The 15,373-nt window shown below is 57.9% G+C and overlaps 1 protein-coding gene across 1 annotated transcript in view; it reads right to left on the bottom strand.

Annotated features, from left to right (window-relative positions):
- GPR137B (G protein-coupled receptor 137B) overlaps positions 1–14,833 on the bottom strand; it is a 32,826-nt gene extending 17,993 nt beyond the window's left edge. The window contains exon 1 of the mRNA XM_079106892.1: positions 14,139–14,833. Coding sequence (XP_078963018.1) covers positions 14,139–14,552 — 414 coding nt within the window. The 5' untranslated portion in view covers positions 14,553–14,833. The remainder of the gene's footprint in view (positions 1–14,138) is intronic.
- Positions 14,834–15,373: the final 540 nt, after the last annotated feature.

Genomic DNA, 15,373 nt, shown 5'->3' with positions numbered 1-15,373 from the left:
TCTCTTCAGAGGTGATCCCCGGAGGCTCAGGAGACCCACCTCCCAGCGGGCTGGGCCCTCTGACCAACACCCCCGGCCCAAGAGCCCTCCTCCTGCTTCCGTGAGTCCGGCTCCAAGGTCCCACATAGCGGTGACAGTGGTGCTTGTTCCGCTCAGTGGACGTCCTCCACCCCCAGGTCAGCAAGTCCTGGAGACCTAGCCCAGCATGGTGGCGACGGTCAACTGTACCACATTACGTACTGGAACTCTGCTAAGAGGTAGATCTTAAGCGTTCTCAGCACAGAAGACGAGAGTAACCATGTACAATGACAGAGTGCCCATCATTGGTGGTGGGAATTCTTCACTACACACACACACACACACACACACGGAAACTTCACATTGCACACCCCGAAGTACACTTTTGTCAATTACATCTCAATAAAGCTGGGCAAAAAGGACTCATTCCCTGCTGCTAAGCAAACTTCCACATGGACCTTCTAAACCTGCCCTTGGCCTCTGGACCTCCCTAGGCCACAAGGTTCCCTGTTCCCCAGAGCCCCGGCCACAAACCTGCATCACCCTCCTGGCCCCTCTCCCCCAGGAATCCCCCAGTCACCGGGCCTCCCTCCGCTCAGCACTCTGCATTTGGCCTCCTCTGAGGATCTGCTCAGTCCCTGCAAGTATTTTTCTAAGGGACAGATGCATATCGCCTGGGGCCAAAATAAAAGAGCGCCCAGCAGAAGCTTGGGCTCTGGTGTGTGCGGGGCACAGGCAGCCCTTGAAACCACAGTGGGCACAGTTAGGTACAGCTGTCCCTCCTCTGAGGAGGAAGCAGGAGGAACTGGTTTGCTGGATGGGTATCTGAGGGGAACCCCAGGAAATCCTTAGTGGATCCCAGGTGCCCGCGGATTCAGAGAGACTGTGGGCTGACACATGGGGAACAGCCATTCTAGAAAACACTCTTCTGATGACCTTCTCAGCAGTTCTCGGAATTTCAGGAGACGAATCCCCTGGGGAACTTGTGAAAAACCAAGTCCCAGCCACCCTTTTGGAGATCCCAGGCCGGAGGCGGGGGGAGAGGCCCAGGGATCTCGAGTTCAGTAAGTTCTCCAGGTGATCCCGACCATGCCAGGCCACAGCTCCTGGGGAATGCCGGCCCAGAGAATGAGCTGCCATCAGTCAGTGGTGTCACCAGGTGCGGGAGAAGGGGGCCCAGGGAAGACACCCCACCCACACTCAGGTGCCCCCACTGAGGACTCCAAACCCGCACTGAGGGTGGGTCGCAGGTATTCCCACAGGTTTCAGGCAAGCACCTCCCACTTCTCCACCTCCCCGGGGCTCTGCAGGTGAGCCAGCCAGCCACCTGGAGGAGCGATGGGGTTTCTGACGTGAGCTTTGTGGCCATCCTAAGTCCCTTTGGAAGTAGGTAGGAACTAGGGGTTCACCCAGAAATCCACTAAGGTCTTAGGGGCTCTGGTAGTGGCACCACAGTGGCAGAGTCAGTGTCCCTGCCCGCGTCCTGATGGCCTGCTGTGGGATGAGGGCCAGCGGCATCACCTGAGGTATGTCCCTGCCACCCACAGTGAGGAGGAAAGTTACAGCCTCACTAAGGAGCAGGGAACAGATTCACATGTGACTGTCTGTTGGACAGGACAGGGGATCTTGTTTTCAGTAACAGGCTTCTTCAAAATATCAAAGCCAGGAGAAGAAACTACACTATCCCTTTTTAAAAACTCATTCCACCTTGTCAGAGAGATATAGGGTTTTATTTCCAGATTGCACAATGGTGGGGCTCATTAGAGTCAGGGGACTCATTCCAACTCGTCCACTCTACCTGACACCTCTGCACTGCAACTGTGTCACCCCAGGGCATCACCCAGGGTCTCCAAGGGAGTGGCAGCCCCAGCCAGGGGACAGCTAGGGAACAATGTCCTGGGGACTTGGCTCTGTGCCAAGTGTCCTCAGGAATGAGGAAGAGGATGTGACAAGTCTCACCCCGTGACTTCAGGGGGCCCGTGGCGTTCCTGGAGAGGCAGGACCCAGACACCCAGAACCACAGCAGCAGTTGCCGAAGGGCTCCAGCTTCAGCTGGACTTGCAGGTCATGGGCTCAACCTTGGGTTGGCCACATCAGCTCTTTACTGATCTTGGCACCTGCTGCAGATGTAGCTCTTGGTCACAGGAGGACAAAGGAGGGGACCTGGGTGGACTAGGGTTCATCCATAGCTCCTATGCGGTCTCTGCTCCTTCCCACCGCTTGGACAATGCCGTGTCTCTTGCCTAGGACCTGCAGAATGGTATCCCCAGCCAAGAGCTACAAAACAGGCGGCCAGTCCCGTGGGCAGTGTAGGCCACCCACCCCGCCCTGCCACCACCAGCCCTTCCCCACTCCTTTATAAAGAAAGCGTTTCTCTGCTTCCCGCAGTCCCTGGCCCCTGAAGCTCTCTCCCTTTCTAGATCTCAGTGAAAGACAGGGTTTCCTGGGATGGTCATCAGGGATTTGGTCCACTCTGAGTCTGTAAGACATTCACAGGCTTTGCCCTAATTCCACTTGTAAGAATTTACTGTTTCTCAAGCTTTTCCAACAGCTAGAAATTAATAATAAATGTTACTGGAAATAATGTCATGTGAACAAACAGACTTAGACACCAGCAGGGATGCACTTACTTTCCCTCCAGGAATTCTCTTTGAAAAGCGAGTATGTTGTCAATCTCCAAGAGAAATGCATGGTACAAGAGGGCTCATGGTGCCTGGAGGCAGCCTGAGGCCAGGCCAGGAACGTGCGCACCCTTGGCAAGAGATGCTAAAGATCCTCAGTAGAAAACTTAACACCACGACAGAAAGAGAGGAGTCGGGTGGGGCCAGAGCAAATGGCCAGCACCATGACCGACAGAGAAGGTGTGTGTTGAAAGCAAATCAGAGGCATGGTAGATTGGAGGCAGCCTGGGCCCAGGGCTAGGGGAGGTGGACAGTGACTGCTAATCCGTAAAAAATGTCTAAAACTGACCGTGGAGATGGCCGCAATCTCTGAGAATATAGTACAGCTGTCAGTAGGACTTCCAGCTCAATAAAGCTGCTAAAATTAAAAGAACTGGGAGGAAGTCCAGGAGGTGGCCCCTCTGCTGGGTGGAGGTGACCTGCAGGAGGTGAGGCAGGATAACACTCTGCCTCTCTCTGGGCAGCCAGGGAGGCCCTGGGGGAAGTTCACAGCCAGTGGGCTGCGGCGCCGGAAGTGGGCTGCGGCGCCGGAAGTGGCAGCGGCCAGTGGACTCTAGGCGCAGCTCCTCTTCAAAACTGAGTGCTTGGCAGGCAAGAGGTCACTGAAGGGTGCGGGAACCTTGTTCCTAAGTCTGGGTGACCCAAGGAGGGTGGTGCAGGTGGAGGCAGGGCCCAGGGAGGCACCCGGGGAGGGAGGAGGGAAGCAAGGGCCCAGCAGGCCAGGAAACTGAGGCAGCAGGGAGGACGGACCGGGGATGGTGAGGTCACGCTGCAGGTCCCCAGGGGCTTAGAAATGGGTGGTGAGAACAGAGTCCTACCTCCTCCCCCCCTTCCCCTCCCAGGAAGTCTGCACAGGTCTTTCCAGGGGCTCCCCTGTGGTGTAACAGGGGCAGGGGACAGGGGAGGGGCAGGAGCTCCCAAGGCGGCCCTGCAAATCCAGGTCCCGCTGCGCAGCAAGTTCCTCTGGTCTTGGCACCACGGCCCCTGCTCCTTGAAGTCCCAGCTAGAGCCCCGCAGGCCCTCGGGGGCCCTGACGGCAGCCTGACTGGGCTTCTGCTGTGGCTGCTGGAAGAGGCCCCGGCCTGCCTCGGAGGGAGCCTGGGGACCCTGTGTGGTGACGCAGTGGCCTCCTCAGCCCCGCCACGGGTGGCTCGGTGCCCCAGCAGCAGCCCTGAGCCCTGTACCCAGCCCTGCGGAGCACAGGGTCCCGAGCACGGCCGCTGACGTATGTTCCTACGGACGCGGAGAGGCCCGCGAGCCGCTGAACTTTCCTCCTGACCCCGTAAATCACAGTCCCCTGCCCGGCCGACCTCTCCCCACCCTCTGAACTCCAGCCGCCCATGTTTTCTGTGACTCCAAGCTGGCATTTGTCGTCTTACAATTATGTTCGCTGAGGTCACATCGGCTGCTTCTGGCAGCACCGTCCCACGCTGCTCTTTGTGGGTACGAGCGTCCAGCGAAGCTCAGCACAAGAGACCTCTGCTGTCCCGAGGCAGCCCGACTGAATGAAGCTCTGTGCTTCCAGGCTGGGCTCAGAGTCCCTCTGCGTGGCCATTCTGCTTTGTAAACCCCACAGTGACCTCCTCAGAGGCCCTTGTCGGAGACCCACCTCCTAAAACGCTGCCCCCAGAAAAGGACAGACAGGGGGACACTGAACTCTCACCCCCTGACCCATGGGCTCGTGGTCCTGCCTGCAGGCTGAGGCCCCCAGGGGAGACCCTCCAGGAACAAGGGGGTCTGAAATGGAGTGTGCCAGGCAAACTCAAGGCCAAAGAAACAGCCTCTCTCACATGGTTTTTAAATGCAAACACCTTTGAAAATGCCACAGACTGATGATAGGACTTTTTTTTTCTTGGTACTGGAAGGGAGCCCAGGGCCTGGCACACCCTAGACAGGCGCTCTGCCGCTGAGCTGCACCCCAGCCCCTTGAACGTTACAGGATGTATCATGTACAGAAAGAAATTGCTAAGCCGGTGTGCCCACCACAGCCTCACCAACCCCAGAGCTTTGCACTTTGTGCCCCTGCTTTGTTTTTAACAGAAATGGCACAGCCACCTGGTCTAGCCCTGCTGGGCTCTACGCTGCCCCGGGTGATCACAGTGGCCACCCTCCTGGCCTTGGTGTTTTTATACCCAGCAGGCTTGTCTTTTGTTAGGTGTGTGACTCAGACAACCTACAGGACGTCTCACAGGGCTTTACTCTGCTCACAGAGGTGCCAGTAGCCCCACAGCCCTCTGCAACTTGCCGGCTCTCCCAGAACAGGTCTCTGTGGAAACACATGGCTCTGGCTCCCGCATGTTCACAAAGGTCCCACCATCTAAACAGGCCGCTGCCACTTATCCACCTCCAACAGAGCTGCCTTACATGGGCTCAAATCCTGGCTCCACCAATTATCAGCTGTGTGGCCTTGAGACAGTCACCACACCTCTCTGTGCCACAAGTACCTACCTCCCCTGTAAAGGAGACTAATAACAGCAGCCACTCTGTGGGCTTTTGAGACATTGAGGAGAATTAACTATGAAGAGCACTTAGACAAACACCCAACCCTGACAAGTACTCTGTCTGCTGTCCCAATGCCGTGGCTGCTGGGACTGTCTGTCCTCACATGTTCCCAACCATGATTCTCAATTTGCAACTTCTTGCCTGAGGTTTTCTTGACCATAAAAGGAACTCTAACGCTCAAAAAGGTGAGGAACACAGACGTGCATTCAGCACCTGCTCTGGTTCCTCTGGCTGCCCACTTCCTGAGACACTGGGGAATTGGGCAAGCCCCAAGGCCTGGTCTCCCCAGTGTCAGTCATGAGTCAGCAGCGCAGGGGGGCAGGACAGCCAGTGTCCCTGAAGTCCAGATGCAGGACCCCTTTCTGCAGGACTCCCTGAAGAGTCCTAGGGTTCTAGGGCTCTGCCTGGAGGTGGTCTCTCCTAGAGGCCAAGGGCAAGACTGCCTCCTTGCTGTCAGTTATTCCTCTGTCCTTCCAAATGTCAGATATGGTCTGCGGGTCCTGGGACTAAGGACTGGTCAAGCGAACCACCCACGCACACTCCAGGGTCCTAGGCACTGGAGCGACTGGCCCGCCAGGCCTGTGGTGCACACAGCTCCGCAGGAGAAGCCAGCTGGGGCTTACAGGGCAGTTGGCGCTGGGAGCGGAGGACAGCCATATTCCCTCCCCTCCACCCACCTGGGGGTCACACCAACCAACTCACACAAGCCCCCAGTAAAGTCAGACGCCACTGGCCATGGGCCGGCGGCCAGAGCTCCAGGAAGCTGCCGCAAAGGAAGAAAGGAGTCAAGGGCTGTGTGGGATCTCCTGTTTTCTTCTCCGAATGCAACCGGTGATGGGGACGCTGGTCACCAGCAGATGGCCAGGTGTCCCACGCAGGTCCTCCATGCAGGTCTAGGAGGTGGGGTCTTGCTCACTGGGCAGTACTTAGTGGCCATGTGGCAGACACTCTGGCTTGACCTCCTGAGGCCCCGCCCTTCTCTCCTTCCTACCATTCCAGAACCCCACGCGTTCAGGGCCTCCGGCCACCCGGCTAAGTGCTGCCTTCTCGGGACGCCCCCACTGTGAGCAGCTGCAACTTGGCGCCTCTCGGCAGAGCGAGACACAAGCAGGGGTCCATGAGGGATTTCTGAGGACACTGCCTTCCAGAAACGTGCCTTCTGCTTTCCCCCTCACCTTCCCCGTCTGGAATGTGGGGCGATGGGGATGGAGTGCCTCCCTACTGCAGTGAGCTGAGACACCAGGAGGACCACCACCCTGAGGGAAGGGGGCGCTGCTCCCGCCCCGGACCCTCGGTTCTTACTGGGTGAAAAACGAACGCCCTCTTTGCTCCCCATGTCTGGGCGGCCCAGTTACGCGTGGCCAGATGCAACCACTGGTCCAGCGCCTCTCCCACAGGCTGGCGCTGTGCACAGGGGACGCGGGGGCGGGGGGCTGGGATCCCACCAGCCGCGTCAACTGGAATCGTCCGTGTGCCCACAGGAGTTGGTGTGAAGCCACTCTCCTGGGATTTCCTCAAAGAGCGTCCTAAAGATGAACGGACCCAGAGACGACCCAGGGTTCCCAGAGGCACGGACCCCATTAAAGGAAAAGGAGCATGCCGGGCGGGGCAGCCCAAAGCCACAGTGCGCTGCGTCTCTGTTGGGGCCGCCCCGGTCCTGGGTCTTCGTGGGTCAGCTCCCACCCCTGAGCCCAAGGGGTGGGTCCTGCTCACTTCCTGGTCCTGTGCTGACTCAGAACACACAACCGCCCCTGGGGGAGCTTCCTCCATGTGTGATCACGGGCCCGTGACATCCTCTGCACTCGAACCCCAGAGCTCCCCGGGATATCCTCAGCCTTCTCTGGCCTCCTGAGAGCTTCGGGGTCCTGTTCCAGGACCTGAGTCCACTGCCCTGGGGAGCCCCACAGGTGTCCCTGCACCTGGCTTCCAAGGGGACAGTGCCATGCTGGCCCTACCAGTTCAGTAGAGACGGTAGCCTCCCTGATCCCTGAGGACAAACTATGCAAACTCTACCAAAGAAGTTAGCAGTGAAAAATGTCTGATCCCCCTGTTCCCACAAGCGACGTTCTGCTTCAGAAGTGAGAGAGGTTTCCAAGAAAGACTTTCCAGGGCACCTGTGCCCTTGCCGGACGTGCCATGGTATTAGACGATGCTCCCCGTGTCCTTCCACTGGGAGAAGGGCCATGGGAACCTGGGTTGGTGGGGGGAGTGGCATGGTGCAGCAGAGCACGGCTCCTCCCAGTGCTGCCCCTAACTCACTGCAGGCAGGGCTTTAAGGGACAGCAGTCAGGAGGGTGAAGGACAAGTCCTCACCCTGTCAGGAACAAGGAAAGGAAGTACGGATGGCTGATCCCAAGCGGGGAGGACTTGGGAGGATGTGACAGGCTGTCACAGAGGAGGGCCCTCCTGTGCTGCGCTCGGCCCTGGGGGAGAAGCAGACATCCGCCCCGCCACTCTTCACCCTTGCCTTGGTCTGGACCCCAGGAGCTGCCCCGAACCAACGTGGGTAGGGCCGAGGCTCCAGCCCACCTGTAGCAGGTGCAGGAGGAAACAGCCTCACACTGTCCACCACGACCCAAGACCAGCAGGCAGGTGACCTGGTCACCCAGCTCTGTCAGAAGACACGCCGATGCCAGCAGCATCCAAGAAATGGCCACTAGCAGGAAGGCCAGGGTGATGGGGTGAACTCGCAATGGCCTGAGCTACAGGCAGCAGCTCTGACCAAGCTCTGTCCCCCAGCCTCTCTTGGTGGATATCTGGGTTTTGGAAATATTTTTATTTCATTTTCCTGCAGTTTTTTTAATCCTAACAAGACTTACTGCACATGGATTTGACTTATACTTAAATAACATCAAAGCCACTGTTGTTTTAAACAAGCGTCCTTGAGGGGGAATCATGGAGGTGAAGGAATAAAGCCCCCAACATCCGAAGAGGCCGTTGCTGAGGGACACCAGCCAGCTGCACGAGGAGAAACCAGCTACACAGTCTGTCCTCCAGGGCCAAAGCCAAGTTCCTCGGAGGTGCGAACTGCACTGGAGCTTGTGCACAGCATGGCTACAGAGGCAGCAATGGAACCACCCCACTGTCCATTGGCCACAGAAGAAGAGGCCTTGGAAAGTTCGGCCTCAAAACAATGTGCTAAGTGAGAGAAGCCAGGCACAGAGGAGCTGAGTGCTTCCTTCCACGGGAAGTCTCCAGGACAGGTCCAGCCACGCTGCGGCTCCCAGCGGGGAGGGGAGGGGGGCAGGCACCCCTGCATGGGTGCCCCCTCGGCCCAGGGAGGAGCCAGAGCCTGCCTCTGACTTGCTTAGAGCACTTGCCCAGCAAGATTACAGAGGAAAGGCGGGTGGGATCTTGGAAAAACACACAGGTCTGTGGTCCCCAGGGGCCAGGAAACGACAGCCCCAGGGCAACTCCATCTTCAAAATGTGAGCTAAGAATAGCATTCAAAGTTTATTTTAAAAAGAAGGAAAAAAACACAGGCAGAGACCACAGGTGGCTCACAGGCCCAGAGCTGGCCAGTGTCCTGCAGCATGACCCGCCCCACGCCCATGGCTGGAGGGCATCAACCTTCTGGCAGAGTGACCCGCTCAGGCTTCGTCTGTCCTCACAGGTTAAGATGCTGAACTTCAGCAGCAGGACAAGTGAAAAGCGACACTTAGGAGCCCCTGCAGACCTCTGTGACGCCCATGTCCAGGTACTGCTGGAATTGCGTGCATGGCTATTCCTGTCCTGAAAGAATCGGCCGCCGGAAGGTCAGAACCAACAGGCGTTCGGTCAGAGAAAGGCTTCCTTCTCCTACGGAAACACAGGTCACAGGGGCTGGCCGACGGAAGCAGCCCTTGGAGGCCATGACTGGGTTGTTCCCAAACCCCAAGAGCCTCGCAGTGACAGTCCTCTCTGGTCAGTCCTCCCTTGCTGCCCCACCCCTGCCCTCAATTCCCCCTCACTCAGAGCCCAGCAGCTGCTGGGAAGAATAGCCTGGGGACAGCATCTGTGGTCAGCCATGGCCTGAGCTGGGCTCCTAAAGACACCTGGGCAATGGTACTGGCCTTAGGACAGTGGTCTGTCCCTGCCTCTGCTTGTCTGACCACAGAAAGGTAAAGGAGAAAAAAAACAGCCAACGCTGCAAGAGCTAAGGTGAACGGAACCAACTGCAGGGAGTCCCGGGGTGACAGAGTCCTGCCTCCGCTGGGAGCAGAGGTCGAGGGCTGGGTTTCTGATGGGCTGTAAAGTCGACTCCTTCCCAGAATGCTGAGTGTACTAAAGAAAAGTAGCCCCTCTCAGCTGGCAGGGGATGGTCCCGAGACACCCGAGCGGACAACCAGCAGAGAATAAGAAGCTGTGCAGAAGAGAGGCCTGGGGACCCGTGCTGCACAATCGCAAAGCTCCTTCCACAGAGCAGGTGCAGGGCGAGCAGACCACACGCAGCCTCTCTCCACACACACACACACAGGCATGCGACAGGTATGTGCATACACATAAGCATGCACAGGTACAGGTACACACACACAGGCATGCACAGGCACAGGTACACACACAGGTACAGGTACACACACACACAGGCACACACAGGTACAGGTACACACACACAGAGGCAGGCACAGGTGCACACACACAGGCATGCACAGGCACAGGTGCACACGCACACAGGCATGCACAGGTACACACACAGGCACACCCGGGTACAGGTACACACATAGGCATGCACAGGCACAGGTGCACACGCACACAGGCACAGGTGCACACACATGCGCATGTGTGCACATTCACACACAGACTTCAGAGTTGGCAGAACCAGTCCTACCACTAGCCACGTACACTCAGATGCACAGGCACACACCCAGGAGCACACACAGTGACCACAGGCGTGAGGGGGTCACAGCACACCTCTGCCACTGAGAGGCCTCACCTCTCCACTGTGTGCCTCAAACCACTGGCCAGCAAGGGCAGGAATTTGTCAGGGGGCTGGACTGAACGAGGCTGGGCCCATTCCATCCAACTGACACGTAGCCACAGAGGTGCTGGGAAGCCCATGGCCACTCCACGCCCCTCTGCCCCCCGCCGTGCAAGCAGACCTGCCCGCTCACTATCTGCCTGCCCAGCAGCTGCAGCGTGTGCTTCTGAGAGCCTCCCCAAGACCTGGTGATGGAGGGCATGAGGCCCCGTGGGCAGAGACCCCGCACACGCCCTGGTTTTGAACGTGCTGTCCCACTCCAATGGCCCCACGGGAAAGGCCATCCGACATCCTGGCACAGCGCAGCACGGCACAAGGCCTCAGGCTTCTGGGTCCGCCACTTCCCCAGGGGAAGGATGGCCTGGGTTCAGCTGTGCCCAGAGTTGGCACCAGGGCACACTGCTGGAAACAACAGGTCCTTAATGCTCCACGTCCCGAAAGAGCTCGAAATTTGTGTGCCCGACACCCATGCTGCACACAGAGGGCCTGCAGAGAGTCAGCAGAACCGGTGCTGCCACTGGCCGCCTCCCCACCACCCGGGATCATTAGAAGGTTGAGTGGAGACAGGAAAGGGTACTCGTCAGCCTGTCGGCAGGAGCACCTCAGGCCAGGTCACCGAGGGAGCCTGGACAAGCACCTGCCGACCTGGAACCTGCAGGCCTAGCGGGCGTGGGCATCAGAGCAAAGGGTGAGAGAGGGAGGCCTCGCAGAGCCTGGGCACCAGAGCCTGGAGGGTGGCGCCTGCTTCCACCTGGGATTTCAGCAGGTTCCCAGGCAGGGAAGGAAGGGGGCGGGAGGGTGGCCCCAGGAGGAGACCTGGTGAATACCAGTCACCTGTGCAGCTGAGTGGAGGAGAGGCCCATGTAGCCCCCCAACTTCATGGGAAAGGCAGAGTCGGAAAGGAAAGGGGCTGTGCTGGACGGGAGAGAGGGAGGGGCCAGGACGCAGCTGCAGCCCAGTGGAGACACAGTCGGGGCAAGACCTGTCTGGGGGTGGACAGGCTAAGCCATAGACAACTGCCCCAGAAGATGGAGGGGGACATGAAGCCAGGCCTGCCCTGGATGAGGGTGGAAAGGAGATTTAAACTGGACAGAATAATTTAATAACCAAGTGTGACTGGAACCTGAGGTCTGCCCGAGAGTTCAGTGGGGCTGAAGAAGAGGTTTAACGGGGAAGAGTTTCAAAACAGGAATGTGGGGGAAAGTAAAGCAAGGGGAGCCTGCTCCACAATCAGCCTGCTGCACAGTGTGGGCCACGGGCAGGTGGTGTGGGTGCCCACAGCTGTGCAGTGTGTATGTGAGGCACAGAGGCATCACGGGGGTGGCAGAAGAGGACGGCTCCACCTCACAGGGGGCTGCAGAGCCTCATCTTTCAGTCCCAGGGGGAGGGTAAGGGCGCCCTCCTATGGGCTACTGGAGGGGTTAGGATGAGGAAGTGTACCGCCCCAAGGATGTGACAACAGATAAAAGCTTCCTCCACCTCCTGGACCCTGCTTCCAGGAAGCTCCCAATTCCAAACCTCGGCCACACTGCTCCCTCCCTTCCCAGCCGGCCTCCCGCCTCAGAACCCACCTCTGTGAAGACTCAGGGCCTGCTCCAGTCCCCCAGGGCTTCAAAATCTACTCCTGCCATCCCTTAAATCATGAGTTAATGCCATATGTATACTTTTTATTACCCCAGCTGCCTCCAAACCACCACTTAACTACACCAAATGTAGTCTCTATGGCCCTAAATGCAACTGTACCCCTACTTAATTGTAATAGATATATTTTGTATCTCCCCAAATCTTAAGGTCCTGGAGAACAATGTGTTAGCATTTAGTCTGGGTACATTTCCCATTCTGAGAGATTTCCGATGCACCATAAAGACAAGCCTTACATTCAATGTCACAGATGTGGGTGTAAGTCCTGGCTGAATCACTAACCTGTCTGTAGAATGGACAATATCAGGGTTTGTTCAGAGGGTTGTTGTGAAGCACGAAGACACTCTGCTCAGAACGGTGCCTAGCGCACAGTGCACGCCACCCTCCCCCTCCCGAATCAGATTGCCTTGGTCTGAGATGCAGCTCCCCATTTTAGGTGCTGCCAATGGCTAAGAATGCTGTATAGGACAGTAAGTGTGTGGGAACAGCAGGAGAGCAGTGGCACTGCTGGGCTAGCATCACAGGGTCAGCCCCTTAAAGCCACCCACCACCCCCGGAAGTTCCAGCATTCTTGTCTGGGAGCCAGGATCGGCTCTGCCTGCCAGGGTCTGAGATGCAGCCCTAAGTGCCACCTTCTCTTGCCAGCCTCCCTAGACCTTCAGGAAAACGCCCTTTGCTACGACACCTGCCTGCCTGGGAGACAAAAAGAAGACAAGGGCCATGACTTTGGGCCTCCTGGCCTGAGTGGCTCTGTCTGCCCAGTCACTTTTTCCCTTGCTCAGCATTTACTCACCAACCAGCAGACGGTGCAAAAACTGTGCAGCCCAGTCCCTGATCCGGCTCTAAGTTCAGGATTTGCATGTGATTACCAGAGACCCATGGCAGTTCCTCACATTCTTCCTCCTTCCCAAAAGGGTCAGGAGTCAAGATGTCAATGTGTGATATTGCTATCATCAGTTCTTGAGGGAACACCAACTTACTTTTTGCATCTGGCAGGAACCACCCAATTTGGATCCAATTACAAAGCCCAGTGTCTGCAATGTAGCTCACTGCCTGAATCATTTGCAAGTTTAAAAGTAATATTTGGACAGACTATACCATTACTCCTGGACTGGAAAATATGCTGATACACCAGACGCATGAGAAGGCTCTCAGCTAGACCCACTGAACGTTAACATCAACTAAACATCACATCTGCCATCTTAAGCCAAAAGTATTTCCTCCAAATTTTCAGTTGGTGACTCTCACTACACCAGAGCAATTACTTTTCTTTCTTTCTTTTTTACTCAATGACATTTTATTTTGAGAAAGACAAGCTGTTAAAAGGTATGGAATGCCTGCATGCGTGGGGCCTCTGCCCAGGAGACAGCTCTCACATTACCCTTGCCAGGTGACACAGTTGGAGCCTTTCCCTTGGGCAGAATCCTAGCAAGAATGGACATTTTCATACTTAGAACGCTCATAGGAATAGAGATAATGATGATGGTGGTGGCAGGGCTGTTAAACCTCTGTGCAAGGCTCTGCATTGTACTTGCAAAGTGCTTACATTAATTACTGCACTTTCATTAAGCCAACAGGTAAATCAGCAGCCAAATGAATTCACATGCAACCTATTAGCTTTTTAACAATATGCCTCATAAAATGAATCCTGTGCCTGTAAAAGAGCCCCAGTTAACCTTTATGGTTTTTTTCTTGGGGCCTCTCAGATGAGCTCAGACAGCAAGCCTGACCTCCTGCCACAGCTGGGGAGCTGGGTGTGACCCCAGACTGCTGTTAGGCAATCCTGTGGAATGAGTTGGTAAGTCACACTTCAATAGGGCTCCTAAGCCTGAGGTTCAAAACACCTCATCAAAACCAGGCCGGGTCCACCCTGCCATTACTCAAAAAAGGTGGTGTCCGGCCTCAAAGTGGGGCCGATATGTAGATGACCTTCTCAGGTCGGGCTCAGGTGCCTTCAGACAGGCAGACAGGGATGAGGCGGGTACTGTAGAGGTCGAGCCTCCTTGGTGTGTACCCTCCATCGGTACCGAATCTGATGCATGCAGAAGATGCAGCCTCGCACGGTGCGCAGAGGCGCTCACGTACCCACCAAGTGGTGCTGAGCTAAGGGGGCGAGGGACTGGCGGCCCCAGCCCTCCTCTTCCGTCTCCTCGCCACTTTCGGGAACGAAGCGGGTTACTCAGAAGGAGGGAGGGAGGCAGGTGGAACCGGCTCTGAGGGCCCCAGAACCAGCGCCTTTCCCGTCTGCGCCGCGGCGGAGACCGCCCCCGGGTGCAGGCTGCTCCGCCAGGTGAGAGCCCTGCAGGCGCCTGGCGCCGGGGCTGCGCCCCGCGGCTCACCTGCGTGAAGTACAGGTTCATCAGCGTGAGGGTGAAGAACTGCAGGCACACGGGGAAGCAGTAGAGCAGCCAGAAGACGAAGGGGCTGAGCGAGTTGGCCGCCACGAAGTCTTTGAAGTAGAAGGAGAAGAGGACGGTCCGCAGCGAGGCCCAGAAAAGGCAGAGGAAGAGGAAGACGCTCTGGTAGCTGAGCCGCTTGTGGCGGTAGCGCAGCACCAGCCAGAGCTGCGCGTAGATGAACACGAAGAGCAGCGCGTAGAACACGGTGTAGACCACCGTGAGGCCGAGCTTCACGTAGGGGGGCACGGCCGGGGTCAGCGTGGGCGGCAGCGAGTCGTTGCGCGCCGGGTCCCAGGGCGGTGCCTCCATCGGGCCGGGGGCGCTGCGGCGCGGCCGGGGGCGCTCGGGTCTCATCGGGGCTCGCCGCCCCCGCCCCCGCGGGGGTCTGGGCGCATCGCGCTCCGCCGCAGCCCCGAGGCCGGAGGAAAGAAAACAAGCGGCACTTCCTCCCGCGGCACCACATGATTCCCTGGGCGGCCTTTGTCTGCGATTGGCAGCGCCGCGCCCCCAGGACCGCGCGCCCGCGCACGGCACGGCGCGCCCGGCCCGCCCATCCCGGCCACCGCACCGCGCGCCCGGGTCCCTCCCGGGCACCGCACGGCGCGCAGGGTCCAGCCCGCCGCCCACCTGTAGCACCGCACGTCCGGGGGACCCGCCGCCCCGCCCCCCGCCAGGGGTGGGGGCCGCGCTCTGAGCCTCGCACAGTCTGCTGAGGACAACTGGTCTTGCAAGAGTTCTTTTCGTTTTAAAGCAGACACTTTGCAGGCTCTTTCCCCACGCCCTTTAGAAATGAAAGGACTCTGGGGCTATGAACTGGACAGCGTCTGGAGTGATGGTCATTTCTAAATTCAGGAATGCCAAGACAGGGCTGGTGTCTGGGGTCGCTTGCACCTCCGGATGAGGAAAGGGCCGGTGCCCGCCGCGGTGGCTGGGCTCTTCTCGGCTCAGAACCCGCTGGTGGCCGAGGCGCCCGGGTGTCGGCGCTGGGGAGCGCAGCCTGCCAGGTCGGTCCAGCCCACCCGGTGGCGTGGCCTGTCCACTCCTCCCAGACGGAGAAGTTGACTCAGTTTACTCCCCCAGGCGCCGCACTACTATTACGCTGGGAGTACTGGGAGTTGAAGAATGTTCTGGGCGGAGCAGAGAAGCCAGGCTGCAGGGTGGAAGCTTGCTAGGCA

The sequence above is a fragment of the Sciurus vulgaris genome (genome assembly GCF_902686455.1).
Source record: "Sciurus vulgaris genome assembly, chromosome: 12".
Classification (NCBI taxonomy): Eukaryota; Metazoa; Chordata; class Mammalia; order Rodentia; family Sciuridae; genus Sciurus; species Sciurus vulgaris.
This window is presented reverse-complemented; position numbering and strand designations above follow the sequence as displayed.